This window comes from Fundulus heteroclitus, chromosome 20, assembly GCF_011125445.2.
Source record: "Fundulus heteroclitus isolate FHET01 chromosome 20, MU-UCD_Fhet_4.1, whole genome shotgun sequence".
NCBI lineage: Eukaryota > Metazoa > Chordata > Actinopteri > Cyprinodontiformes > Fundulidae > Fundulus > Fundulus heteroclitus.
In genome coordinates, this window is record NC_046380.1 from 42,387,316 (window position 1) to 42,401,507 (window position 14,192).

General features: G+C 41.7%; 1 protein-coding gene and 2 long non-coding RNA genes across 3 annotated transcripts in view; 1 reads left to right on the forward strand and 2 right to left on the reverse strand.

Annotated features, from left to right (window-relative positions):
- LOC110368114 (NLR family CARD domain-containing protein 3) overlaps positions 1–3,674 on the reverse strand; it is a 33,863-nt gene extending 30,189 nt beyond the window's left edge. The window contains exons 1-4 of the mRNA XM_036151246.1: positions 3,586–3,674; positions 2,136–2,261; positions 472–550; positions 87–312 (exon numbers count right to left, since the gene is read on the reverse strand). Coding sequence (XP_036007139.1) covers positions 87–312; positions 472–550; positions 2,136–2,261; positions 3,586–3,674 — 520 coding nt within the window. The remainder of the gene's footprint in view (positions 1–86; positions 313–471; positions 551–2,135; positions 2,262–3,585) is intronic.
- LOC118567111 lies at positions 3,672–6,954 on the reverse strand. The gene is made up of 4 exons (XR_004933487.1): positions 6,918–6,954; positions 6,608–6,817; positions 4,605–4,668; positions 3,672–3,723 (listed from the first exon to the last, which is right to left on the reverse strand). It is a non-coding gene; the product is annotated as an uncharacterized LOC118567111 (long non-coding RNA).
- Positions 6,955–9,118: 2,164 nt separating this feature from the next.
- Positions 9,119–9,500, forward strand: LOC118567114. The gene is made up of 2 exons (XR_004933490.1): positions 9,119–9,207; positions 9,407–9,500. It is a non-coding gene; the product is annotated as an uncharacterized LOC118567114 (long non-coding RNA).
- Positions 9,501–14,192: the final 4,692 nt, after the last annotated feature.

The window sequence follows — 14,192 nt, forward strand, 5'->3', positions numbered from 1 at the left end:
GAATTAATGTGATTCCATCTCTTCAGACATCAGTAAATGTGTGATTTATCCATCAGGTTAAATCTTTGTAGAAATCCTCTTACTGCTGTGCAGACGGTCAGCCAGCTCCTCCTGCTTCATCCTCCTCAGGAAGTTCAGAGTGATCTTCATCAGAGCCTCTCTGCTGCTCCTCCTCTGCTCTTCATCCTCACCTTCCAACACCTCCTCATCATCTCTCTGACTCTCTGAGCAGTCTGGGTCATCTGGACTCAGAACCTTCTGGATCTTCTTCAGCTCCTTCTTCACAAAAGTGACAATGTTGTCCTCCAGCAGCTGGAACAGAATAATATATGAAGGACACCTCAGACTGAGATCATGGATCCAAACATCAGAACCATGTTGGACAGACTGACGGTCCACTGGTCCACAAAGTCCAGCATGGAGACAACTGAACAGAACCCATGGAAAAGTAGTTGTTGTACATGTACAGACCATAAATATGGAGTCCAGCTGGGTTTGATGCTGCCGGGCAGACGGACCTCTGGGAACCTCTGAGTTCTGCTGGTCCACTCTGTGGAGGAACCAGAACAATTAGGAAGGAAGGAAATATTCATCCAGCAGTTTTCACAGATGAAATCACCAAGAGCTTCACAGTAAAAGTCCTTAAAACAGTAAAACTGAGCATCAAATTAACACGATACAAATAAGTTATAAAGAGGAAGATGAGATAAATGGATCAATTCAATTCAATTCAATTTTATTTATATAGCGCCAAATCATGAAACATGTCATCTCAAGGCACTTTACAAAATCAAGTTCAATCATATTATACAGATTGGTCAAAAATGTCCTATATAAGGAAACCAGTTGATTGCATCAAAGTCCCGACAAGCAGCATTCACTCCTGGGGAACCGTAGAGCCACAGGGAGAGTCGTCTGCATTGTACATGGCTTTGCTACAATCCCTCATACTGAGCAAGCATGAAGCGACAGTGGGAAGAAAAACTCCCCATTAACGGGAAGGAAAACCTCCGGCTGAACCGGGCTCAGTATGAACGGTCATCTGCCTCGACCGACTGGGGTTACAGAAGACAGAGTAGAGACACAACAAGAGAGACCAGAAGCACCCAGTAGACATTTTAAAAAGTGGGTCTTGAACTGGGACTTCAAACTGTCCACACTGTCAGCAGATCTGATGCTGGTGGGGACAGTGACCCAGAGCTTGGAGACAGTGGAGGTGAAGGTTCTGTCCACACAGGTCTTCAGGACAGTGTGTGGGACATCCAGCAGGTTCTGATGACTAGATCTGAGGTGGTGTGGACCTGGAGGAGGTCTGAGATATGTGGCTGTGGTTCCATGTAAGGTTCTGTCCTGGATGTGATGGTGAGTATTTTAAAATGGATCCTGTAGGTCCCTGGAAGCCAGTGAGCTCACATTATATCTGTCCACACAGAGACAATCAGAAGGTAAAGGTCCATGAAGGACATCTGGATGTGAGCAGAGAACCAGAGGATCCAGGTAGTTGGAGATGTTTAATGTTCCTGCTGATCCACTAAGAACTAGCAGAACCTCTGATGGTCCACTTCAGCTCAGCTTGGTTCCACCAACCACATGATGAAGCTTTCCTTCCCTGCTGAACTGCTCTCACAACGCACACAGGAACCAAGTCTTGATGGGTCAGACTGGCTCTACCAGCTATTTCCCAGCGGGTCGTGGAAATGTGATCCACTGTTAGTCTGACATGGAGCCAGGAAGCAGCAGAACCTCCTGATCAGCATCAACACTCCAGACATGAAGACATGAAGGTGTTTTCATCAGAACAGGGCAGCTGATTTCTGGAGATAACGGATCAAACCTCTGTCTGCAGATAGAACTGGAACATCTGAGAGCTCACTGGGAGGAACTGGGTTTCTGTTCTTGGCTCTTAAAGAAATGGAACGGGTCACTTCCAGAACCTCAGACCCCGACTGAGGAGACCGGTCCATACTAGGGTGGTGATTGGCTAAAATATCACAACATGATTCCTTGCAGTGAAATCAGGATTTTATTAGTTTCCCAAAGTAACAATAAAGCGGTTGAAGAAAGATCTAGAGAAGCATTTACACCAGAGCAGTTCTGGACCCATTTCACAGTTACAGCAGTTAGATACAGCTCACCTCTCTGAGGATGCAGGTCCAGAAGGTTTAAAGTCAATCAATTCACCCTTTGACCAGTCGCTCTTAAAGGACACACAGCTGGGTTCTGGTTCTGGTTGATGTCTTTCTGTCAGTCTCTTTGGAATCCTGTCAGAAGAAAACTTATTTTAGTACCTACATAGAGAGACCAGATGGTTCTGTTCGTCTGGGTCGTATTTAGACAGAAAATAAATGTAAAGATTCTTCCATAAGTGTCTGATCAGCCGTCCTTCTTTCTAGGATGAATAACGTTGAACTAGGGCTGGGCAAGTTAACGCGTTAATTTCGAGTTAATTCATTAGACTATTAACGCGATATTTACTTAAACGCATGTTGCTCACATGCTTTTATTTTGTGAAGGTCTGTTGCTGCGGTGTAGGGGTTTGAATCAGAACAGTAGGTGGCGATAATGCGCCAATAACCTCGCTGTCAGCCCAGCCTCAGATTCAAAGAGGAAGGAAGGTGCTGGCCGGAAAAAAACAAAGCCGACATGGGGAAGGCGGTGTTTCCCGCAGGAATTTGTTTAGGCGAGGCGGTGAGTTGGCGGTCGGAACAAGTTTTGTGCGGAGCAGGCGGAGCGGGGTCTGCATCGACGCCGTCGGTGAAGTCGCTTCTCGTTTCAAAGTATCCTGTATTTTCCCTGCCATTCACTATATGCACGCGAGAAAGCAACAACAAAAAAAACGCGTGTTAACGTCAAATAAACATGCAAGGATATCGAGTTAGCAAACATTTCAGTTTAAAGTTCTTCCAGCAACGAATATGACAGAAACAAGTTAGTTGTAACCACTGCCAAGTTAAACTTACCTCAGAAATTGACTGTTTTTGGTAGATTTTTCCCCATAAAGAGAATTCCCTGTCAGTGGCAATAAGCTTTAATTTATTATTATTGCTATTTTTTGTTTTACATGTTTAAGTTGAGCTTTAAACTAAATATGTGTTACTGATAAGTGCTACAAATGTTACAACACTTTTGTTCATATGGCAGCAGAACATTAATATAAAAGTGCTCTTTACACTACTTTTGAATTCATTCTTGGAGTTTGTAAATACAATGCGATTAATCATGATTAATCAGGCAAATTATGCGATTAATCGCCATTAAATATTTTAATCGTTGCCCAGCCCTACGTTGAACACATGTTGGTCATCAAGATCCAGGAAATGTTCTGAAAGTTGGTGAGTTTTTCCAGATGTGTCCTGCTGGAACCCAGAGCTCTAAGCAACAGGCTGGTGTCACTCAGCTGGTTGTGCAACACTGACTTGCTGTTTGTCAGAACCCACTGGTACCATGCTGAGCTGCTCTGTTCAGTCTGGATGAAGCAGCAAAGAGGAACAGCAGCAGCTTCAGGACCACTTGGTCTCTTCTGGCCTGATATAGTGAGAACGCTGTGTGAAAAGGGCTCTGGACACTTAGAGATGCTGATCTCACCTCTGAGCGTGGCTCTGGCTCTCAGCTTCCCCACACAGAGTGGTTTTAGAGGGAGGGACTCCCTCCTCTCTGTCCTCACACTGATCCATGCTGCTGAATTCACATCCACATCAGCTCACACACACTTTCTACCTTCACCTGCAGAGGAAACACAAATCATTCATCTGCACATCAACTCTGATCATCCTTTACATCATTAGTGCTGGAAAAAGATCAGCTGCTCCTCCTCTGATTGGCTCTTCTTCTCTGCTTCATATCAGTGTCAGTTGAATGCAGTCAGACAGCAGTGAGAGGCAGAGGAAGCTGCCATCAGCTGCTGTACTTCTACTATCAGTCCACTAGATGGAGCCATGGAGCAACATTTCATCCACTGACACTGATTCACTCTGACTGAACATCAGCAACTATTTTATTTCACAATCATCAAACTCTATAAGTGGATTATCTGCTGCATCAAAGCTGAACTATTTAATAATCTGACTGAATCAAACACATTTTAACATTGATGTTATTTTATTTTGAAAGGACTCAGGAAGCAGCAGGAAGCTGTTGTGTCTGACTTTAATGGGAGACCAGAGTTTGATTCTTGCTCCAAATCTCTAGAAAAGCTCAGATCTCCATATCTGCTCCACTCAGACGTAGAAACATTCAGATCAATGATAAACATTTAAGTTTTTTCTTCATCAGATTTTGTTGACACATCTGACATGTTCATGTGTTTTTATTTATTGATTTATTCCTATTTATTCTAATTTATTCAGTGGAATATTTGGTTCCCTTGCTTGGCTAAACTCTAGAGGACTCAAACTCACTTTTACTGGTTTTATTCTGACTATTAATAAACCGGACCTTTGACTGTTGGACCTCCTGAGTGATCTAAGGAGCTGTAATCTGTCGAGTTAGCAGCAATCTGATTGGTTGTTAGAACCAGATGGACTCTGACCCGGCACACCCTCCATATAAAATACATTCACACCGTAAACATCAGCTGCTGGTGCTGAAGAAGAAGATTTGCTCACATTTACCAAAATGGAGCCAGAGCCAGAGAAGTGGAGCCACAGTGAAGTCCGGGCTTTATTGGACCTGTGAGCATCAGGAGAAAAACAACATGAGGTTGAAACAATGGAGGCAAAAAGTGAGACACCTGAAGCAGGATCATAAAGGTCAAAGGTCACAATAACCAGAGTGGATCAGATAGGAAGAGCAGTAAATGGTTTATTTCACTGAACTCGGTTCTGAGGCGTCAGCAGCTTTTAATCCCAAAGTCCAACAGAGATAAAGTGGAACCAGATGATTGGACCTGGATCCGTCTCTGATGTTCAGACTAGAAACTAGCTGCACATGAGGATGAAAACAGACTAAATGAGGGTTTACCGCAGATGGTAGATGGACTTCTGTCAGCCTTTGTTAATGGTCCAAACATCCAGAACCACAGCAGGTTCTAGTAGCTATGATCCAGTACAGTGAACTAACTGGTTCTGATGCTCTGCTGCTGTTCACTCATTTCTACATTCAGCCATTCATCACTGGTCAACATTCACTTCTAGATGAACTGCTTCATTTCTTGGGTTCTGGTCCAAACTTTAGTCATTTAATCAGGATGTTTTATCCAGAAAGTTCTGGAGCAGCATCCCGGACTCCTGGAAGGACTTCTGGGTTTAAAATAAGCTGCAACATTCAGCCAGGAGACCCGGTTCCTCCAGAATCATTGATTTTAGCCACAGTTTCTCTCTCTGCTCATTAAAATGATCAGAACTCAGTAATATAACAGTTTTTCTAACAGCAGATTAAACTCAGTCCCAAAGCTGATGATGCTTCTGTGTTAATAAACAGCAGCTCCATGGTCCACATGACTGGTACCGTTGGGTCCAAAGCATCAGGAAGATCTCTCAGCACCAAGAAAAGGGAACTACTTCCTGTTGACACCAGCTCAGACTCCTCTGCTTCATCAGCTGGAGCTGAAGTTCAGAACTTTGGATCAACAGGTTCTCAGAGTTCTGCTAGAAGGAGGACCAGAACATGTTGAGCTGTAGAGCAGATATGAGACCATGCCTCAGCCTCTGCTTCAGAACCGACCCACTAGATCTGGTCGGGTAGTTCAGTGTGAAGCAGCAGGCCTCTCCAGGTCCATTTCTCCATGCTGATCCCTTCCTGTGTCACTAACAGCATTAAAAAGCAAACTCACTTCTTTTAGTTTTTATGCAGAAATCAAAGCATCAGAAGATCCCAGCTGGTGACAGAGTTTAAGAAGGTGGACATCAGAGCGTTGGACCTGAAACTGGACCAGAACCATTAATATTAACTGGATCAGAACCAGTTTGAGCTCCAGATTCTCTGTGGTTTCATGAACAAAGATCTTTGTTTAATGAAACTTTAGTTTGAAACATGAATTTAAGGAAAACAATGTTCCCAACAAGTTCTTAAACTCCTCAGACTCTTCATTTAGGAAATAAAATACTAACTAATAATTGTCCCTCATGGGTCAAACACTGTGGAACAACAGACTGATCACCTTTAGCAGCAAATCAACCTTTAAGTCTCATTACTGCAAATGTTGTTTTATTCATAGATTTATTAGATCAATGTTAAACTTTTGGATCGTCTGACTTTTAATGAATTCAAATCTAAAATATTGATTCTGAAAACCTTAAAGCTGTTAACATTTCCTGGTCTGATTGGACCCACCTTCAGGTCTTCAGCTGTTCTTCAATCTGCTCTCTGAACAGCAGATATTTTACAGCTGCCATAAACAACAGGCTGGAGAAATATCAGAACCAGAACCTCAGAAGTTCTGCTTCAGTCACTCTGAATTTATCAAACCAACCATCGTTCTTAAAGGGAAAGAAACACATTTTAAGACGATCCACAAAGTTTAAGGAGCTGCAGAACCTCTAAAGAGACGGTTCAGGTTTCAAGTGGACCTTTGTAACTTTAGCAGAACAGCAGCAGAACCTTTAGATCACATGTTTTTCTCAGAGTCCAGAGTTTCTGGTTGGAGGTTGAAAGGTGGTTTTAACTCAACATGAAGGACGTTCCTGTCTTTAAGCTCCCAGATATTTAGATTTTAGACGGATCATCTGGAGCCGTGAAGCTCTGATTGGGTCGACAGAGTTCTGCTCATCTAAACATCACATCTGAACATCAGCTGTTCATCATGTTGTTTGGTTCCAGTTCATCAATAATCTAATAATCCTGTAGATTAGTCTTCAGACAGCAGAGATGAAACTTTGTGCTGAAATCAGAAGTGAACATGTTCTCCAGACATCAGAGAGCAGAAACAAAGAGGAAAGTTCCTCAAGACAAAGTTCTGGTAGGAAACAAAGCAAACTTACAGTTTGTTCAGACGCTCCAAAGTGCTGAAGAACAAGATGTGAACCACTGAGACACAGGTGAGCTGCTACCTGGAAGGAGGCGGAGCTTCAGCTGTGATGGAGGTGGGACAGGTAGGAGGGCGGGGCAGCAGCAGGAGCAGCAGTGGAGTTCCTGGAAGCTTCAAGGTTCAAAGTTCTATAATAAGATATGGGAAGTGGGTATTTTACCTATGGCATGGAAAGAAGCAATCATAGTTCCAATCTTAAAGCCAGGTAAAGAGCAGTCAAATCCAGCAAGTTACAGACCCATTGCTTTAACTTCTCATATTTGTAAAATAATGGAGAGAATGGTAAATGAAAGATTGAGCTACTTTGTTGAAAAGAGGGGATATTTATCAAAATGTCAAAGTGGATTTAGAAAAGGGAGAAGCACTATGGATCCTTTACTTTGTTTAGAACATGAAATCAGAAAAGGGCAAGTTAACAAGGAGAGTCTAGTGGCTGTTTTCTTTGATATAGAGAAAGCTTATGATATGATGTGGAAAGATGGACTGTTAATTAAATTGAAAAAAATGGGAATTAATGGATCAATGTTTTATTGGATAAATTTTTTTTTTACAAGATAGATCAATACAAGTAAGAATAGGACAACAATTGTCAGAAAAGTTTTTTGTGGAGAATGGTACACCTCAGGGAAGTATAGTGAGTCCTTTGTTTTTTTCTATTATGATTAATGATATGTTTGACAATTTGGAGAGTGGAATGGGGTTTTCTTTATTTGCTGATGATGGAGCAATGTGGAAGAGGGGGAAAATTTTAAAGTACATTGTTAAAAAGATACAAGAAGCAATTAGTATTATAGAAGACTGGTCATTTAAATGGGGGTTTAAAATTTCTATAGATAAAACAAAGACTTTATTTTTTACAAGGAAGAAAGTAACTGAAGATTTAAAACTGCAAATATATAATCATGAATTAGAAAGGGTAAGGGAATTTAAATTTTTGGGTTTATGGTTGGATGAAAAACTTACTTGGAAAAATCATATTAAAAAAGTAATGAATAAGTGTAAGAGAGTTTTAAATGTAATGAGGTGTTTGGTGGGAAGTGAATGGGAAGGCATTGAAATCAATATATACTGGGTTAATAAGGTCTGTATTTGATTTTGGAAGTATTGTATTTGGATCAGCATCAGAAACACTTTTAAAAAAATTAGATAGTATTCAGTATCAAGCCTTGAGGTTATGTACAGGAGCAGTTAGAACAACTCCAACTTCAGCCTTGCTAATAGAAATGGGAGAGATGCCACTTAATCTTAGAAGATTACAGTTAAAGACCACTTATTGGTGTAATTTAAAGGGCCATGATGGAAATCATCCATGTAAAGAAATTTTAAAATCTAGTTGGGAAAAAGAAAAGAAGAAATTAATTTCTTTTTGATGGGAGATAGAAAATATTATAAAAGATTTTGGTTTTTCAGATATAAATATTAGTCAAACAGTTCCTCTTTTGCCAGTTTACCCATCTCTATTTCATAATAATGTTGTTGATTTGACTTTGTTGGAGAAAAGGAAAGTAGAAAACATTTCATATCCATATTTGGTTCAATCATATTTAGATAATAAGTACTATGGATATGTCCAAGTTTTTACAGATGCATCTAAAAACTCAAATAGCAGTAATGACGTGTCTTTCATTGTTCCAGAATTCAGAGTTAAAAAATGTAAAAGAATTACTGATGGAGTATCAGTTTATACTGGAGAGATGATGGGAATCATTTTAGCTTTAGGATGGATTGAGGAAGTACGTCCATTAAGAAGCATAGTTTGTTCTGATTCAAGTTCTTCATTATATTCATTGAAAAATAATCACGCTATTAGTAGACCGGATCTTTTATTAGAAATACAGTTAATAACTTATAGAATTCAAGCAATGGGTTTATTAGTTATATTTACATGGATACCGTCACATATAGGAATAAGAGGGAATGAGTTGGCAGATAAATATGCAAAACAAGCTTCAAAATATAGTGATATTGATATATTAGTTCCATTTAGTAAAGAAGAAATCAAATCTATTATTAAACAAAAGGTTAAGGAAAGGTGGCAGAGACAGTGGGAGGAAGATAGAACTGGTAGATGGCTGTATAGTATTCAAAGAAAAGTTGGTGCAATGAGGAGAACAGGACGAAATAGAAAGGAGGAAACAGTTATATTTAGGTTGTGTTTTGGACATACAAGGTTAAACAGTAATTTATTTAAAATAGGAAAACATCGAAATGGAAGTTGTGATTTTTGTGGTCAAGAAGAGACGGTAAAACATGTTTTGTTGTTCTGTTCAAAATATTCTGTTGAGAGAAGGAAATTAGTCGGTAAGAAAATAAATTACAGTTAAATTTACAAGATATTTTAGGAAAAATTTCTACTTCTAAAGATATAAGTTATTTAATTAATTATCTCAAGAAAACAAAATTGATAGAAAAGATATAAGTTGTTTTTTGTTTTGCTTTGAGGGGGGTGTTTAAAGTTAGCGTCCCGATCCACACTCCATTCCAGTAGATGGCGGTAATGCACATCTAAAAGTTGCTTGCCAACCGCCATAAAAAAGAAGAAGAAGAAGAAGGTTCAAAGTTTCTTTCTTCTCTTCAAGGAGCAGTTTGGTTTGCAGCTGCCAGGAAGACATCAGGACAGAAAACAACAGTCACTAAACACCAGCTTCATCTGCTGCTTCTCCTGCAGAACGCTGAGAGCTGCTGGAAGCGGCTGCTTCTCCATGGTGGCAGTGTGTAGCTGCGTCCTGAATGATCCAGTAGTTTAGCTGCACATCTTCAGCCTGCAGCTGGTTCTGGTGTTTAACAGGAAGTGAGCCGTGCCGGCAGCTCAGAGAAAACCTTCCAGCAGATTCATTCAGATCAGGTCCACATTAAAACAAGGCAGCTCCCAGTCAGAGTGCTGCAGCTTCTGCTTGATGCTTTGTGTGCACGCTGCTTTCTGCACACAGCACCAATGTGGGCTTCAGAGGTTCTGTCCGTCTGGGTCCAGAGGTGTTTCTCCAGCTTCACTCCTTCAACAGACGCATTCTTCCTGAAAACAGAGGAGGACAGTCGGCTTCTTCCTCACATCACTCACAGCTCTTTAGTTTTCACCACATTGATGTTTAAAAAGGAGGAACTGCTCCATCTGACACCTTCCTCCACCAGGAGACCCGGTTCTGATGGATCACTGCTGGGAACGGACACAAGGACAGAACCTCCTGCAGGTCTAATAATGTAGCAGCCTCTGCCATGGCTTTGACCATCATTAGTGTAGAAAACAAAGAACAGAGGAGAAACCACTGTTAAAAAGTCTCAGAGTTAAAAAGTCCATCAGCCACCAGATCAGAACAGAGTCCAAGTTCTAGAGGTTCTGGAAGCGTTCTGCTAAAATGTGGAGCTGGATGGGATTAAAAGCAGAAGAGAGGTCCATAAAAAGGGAACCAACAAGGTCCTCTGCTTCCTCCAGATGTTTCAGAGCAGCTTTCAAAGTGTCCCTGTCTCACCATCCAGTCCTCGACCCGTCCTGGAAGCAAACTGCAGGAGGTCCAAACTGTCCTGACCCGGTTCCATCAGGTCGTCCTTCAGCAGCTTTTCTAATGCCTTCAGAACCAGAGAGCTGAGAGGTTCTGGACTGAAGACAGCGAGTGTCTCTGAGCTTTAGATCTTAGCTCAGGGAACAATTACTGAGGGGGAGTGGTGGCCCAGTAGTTAGAGCAGAACTCTTGGTTCTGATAAGGCTGCTAGAACCTGGAGCAAACCTGAGCAATACCCTTAACCCCCGATTGTTCCCTGGGTTCTGGAGAAGCTGCCCGCTGCTCCCTAAGGGATGGTTAAATGCAGAAGACAGATTTCACTGTAATGTAAAATTGTAACTTCAAATAAAGATTTCTTCTTCTTCAGAACTGGACCAGGTTCTGCTGCAAAGCCGACTGAAAGGTCCAACTAAAAATGTCTGCTAGCTACAAAGAACCATTTTCCACACATTTCCTCGGGTCCCATCTGGACCAGGACTTTTCCTTTCTTTGACTCCTTGGAAAGGTTCCAGCTCTATACACTTATTAATGGACCGGTTCTGTTCAGGGTCCAAATCAAAGTTTAGGAAAACAAACATCTCCTCATCAGAATAATGAACATTAAAATGATTAATTGAACATTGATAACGTTAGAAAGGTCCAGATTGATTCTCCCAGTCAAGGAGTGGTTCTGGTTCTTTGGCTGCATCTCCATCATGTTCTTCTCACCATCCCATCCAGAACCGGACCTGTTGGTGTTCAGCAAACACTCAGCTTTGTCCTCATATCTGGACTTTGGAAGGTGAAGCTCCTTTTGGCCCATTTCCACAGTTCCCTGTAGAGCGTCATGTCCTCCTGGATGAAACAGAGATTTCTCTGGTCATTGTGGTTCTGACCCGGTTGGTGAGCCAAACTTCATTATCTGGAGAAGTGAGGATGGATTCCTGGAGGAAGACCATCTCCTCACAGAACCAGACGTCTGCAGATCCGGTTTCTGTCCCTTCACCAAGATCCACAGTGAGATGTTTAAAACCATCCCAGTCAGTGGAAGAGAAGCGGTTCTGGAGACACGGAGTGGACTCCTCCATGAGGTCCAGAACTGTTTTTCAGGTCAGCAAGAACCCAAAAAGATTAGAGAGGCAGTCTGTGCTCCCAGAACAAGTTCAGAACCAAAGGAGTCTCCAACTAGAACTGGTTTTGACTAAATGTCCCAATTCTGACAAAAAACACAAAAGCTGAGAAGAAATTGTGAAAGAAAGGAGAAATAATTGATGTCTTGATATAATCAATCAAAAATGAACTATTTAAAGATCCAGATTTAAAGAATCTATATAGACTGAGCCGTTGACATCTGGCCAAACTGTCTCAGTTCTTCCTGCAGCAGCGTCCAGACACTCCCGTCTCCTCCCTGCAGCTGAACACCTGACCCAGATAATGAGCTGCTGGAAGTCTGAAAGTCTGCTAACAGAGACAGAGACAAGATGGCCGCCTGGACAGCAGGGTTTGTTAGAGCTGCTGTGGAATGTACCTCTAGTTAATGTCGTCTGACTTTCTTCACCTCTGCTAAACCTAAGTTTTACTAACCTGATCATGACTTAGGTACAAAGAAAGCAAGAAAAGAGCCAAAGCCCAGAAGAAGACACAAAGAAAGAGAAAAGCTCAGCTACAAGGACCATGACTATGCATCAGACATGGAGACTGGAAGAGGCGGAGGAGGGAATCGTGTTCTCCACCATACGGCACAATTGATTCAAACTCCTTCCAAGGAGCTCATGCTCACAAAATAACGACACAAAACACAACAATGGAGAATCTACTGGAAGCCGTTCAAGCTTTACACCTGAGATTTGACCCTCAGGATGAAAAGATGGCCGACACGAAGACAAAGCTGAGCCAAAACACGGTCATGATCAGTAGTCTGGCCAAGGCTCTAGAGTTTAATGCTGCTGAAGTGAAAGATTGTAAGGAGAAGATGGCTGTTATGGAGTCGGAGGTGTCAGTTCTAGCAAAGGAAGTCAATGAGCTCCAAGTTAACTGGAGAGAACTGGATGGTTATGAACCAAGATGGAAGCTGAGGATCAGAGGGATGAAGGAGACGATGGGGGAAAACATTCAGCAGGACGTGGTTCACCTCCTGGGGAAGATTGTTGCAGAATGGGCTGAGAGGATGGATGAATACGTTGATACGGTTCATGGGCTGGGGAAGAAGGAGGAGAAGCCAACCCGCCAGATTATTCTACAGTTTACCAAACGGCAGCATAGAGACGGCAAAAGGAAAATTACTAAAACGTCTCCGCTCTGGGAGTCCACTGGTGTCCGTTTTCCAGAAGATCTGATGAAGGAGGAGCGGCTGGAGAGAGAAACTGTGGCCCCAGATTCTTCAGGCGAGGAAGGCAGGGGACCGGGCCTTCTACCACGGCCCGTTAGGATCCATAAACGGGCGACCCATTTATGCCAAGGACTAAAAGATTTAAAGGTGTTTTCTAAACATGCTGCTGAAGATAGTTTTACAATAAGGCTGTCATTTGTTTTTGTTTAGAAACTAGAGGGATATACACCCTATTCCTTTTCTACCTAAAATAGGAAAACAGTTATTAGCTTTACTTTTTCCAAAGAGCTGTTTTTTGGTGTGTTCTGATATTTTCTTAAGCTGTTATTGTTCAAACAGCGTTGCTGATGCTTAAAACAAATCTGTCTTTTATTTCTCTGAATGCAAGAGGACTCAGGGACAATGTGAAAAGGAAAGCATTATTTTTATTTTGTAAAGGACAAGGAGCAAACTGCACTTTTCTGCAGGAAACACACTGATGTGACACAGACGCCACCTAGTGGTCAAAGCAGTGGGAGAAAGGATGTTGTTGAGCCTCGGTTCTAAAGGTTCTAAAGGTTCTAATGGTTCTGGAGGTGGAGCGTCTGTTTAATAGATGACCTGGAAAGGTTGTTGTCTCCAGAGTTGATGAGCTCAGTCACTGGATGGTAGTTCTGTTAAATGTTGAAGGATATTTTGTTATATTGGGGGAGAGGTGGCCTAGTGGTTAGAGCATTGTGTTCCAGAGTTTCTGGGTTCAACTCCCACAGACTGCCACTCTGGGCCCCTGAGCAAGATCCTTAACCCCAGATTTCTCCCTGGATGCTGTGATAGCTGCTCACTGCTCCCTAAGGGATGGATTAAATGGAGAGAACAGATTTCATTGGAATGTATGTTACAATTAAGATGATTATAATTATTATATATTTATGGATATGTCAACACTAATCAGAAAAAGTTGCTAATGTTAAAGCTAACTGATGTTATTTCTAACACAAATGATCCAAACATGTCAGTGATGGTAAAAAGTGAGCAGAACCACAGTCAGTTCTAAGCTTTCATTTATCAGGACATGAATAAAAGATCATCTGTTCCTCAGCAGCTCTTAAAATGAGGGAAATACAACAGCAGCACAGATTCCATTGGGTCATTATTTAGTGAACAGAACCAGAAGCAGAACCCTGAAGCAGTGAGTGAAAAACTAAGTCCATCCTTTCTGCTTCCACAGCAGGTCAGAGGCTCAGTAGCTGCAAGGAGCTGCTGATCACATGACAATCTGCACTTTAACCATTTTTAGCCCTTTAACACTAAACAACAATTAGTTGATGCTTTGGTGGAATTATGGCATCAAAACAGAAACAGAAAAACAAGATAAAAACCAAGAATCCACTAAAAATACAAACTAACACCAAATAATGATAAAACTCCATCAAAGTAACAAAGT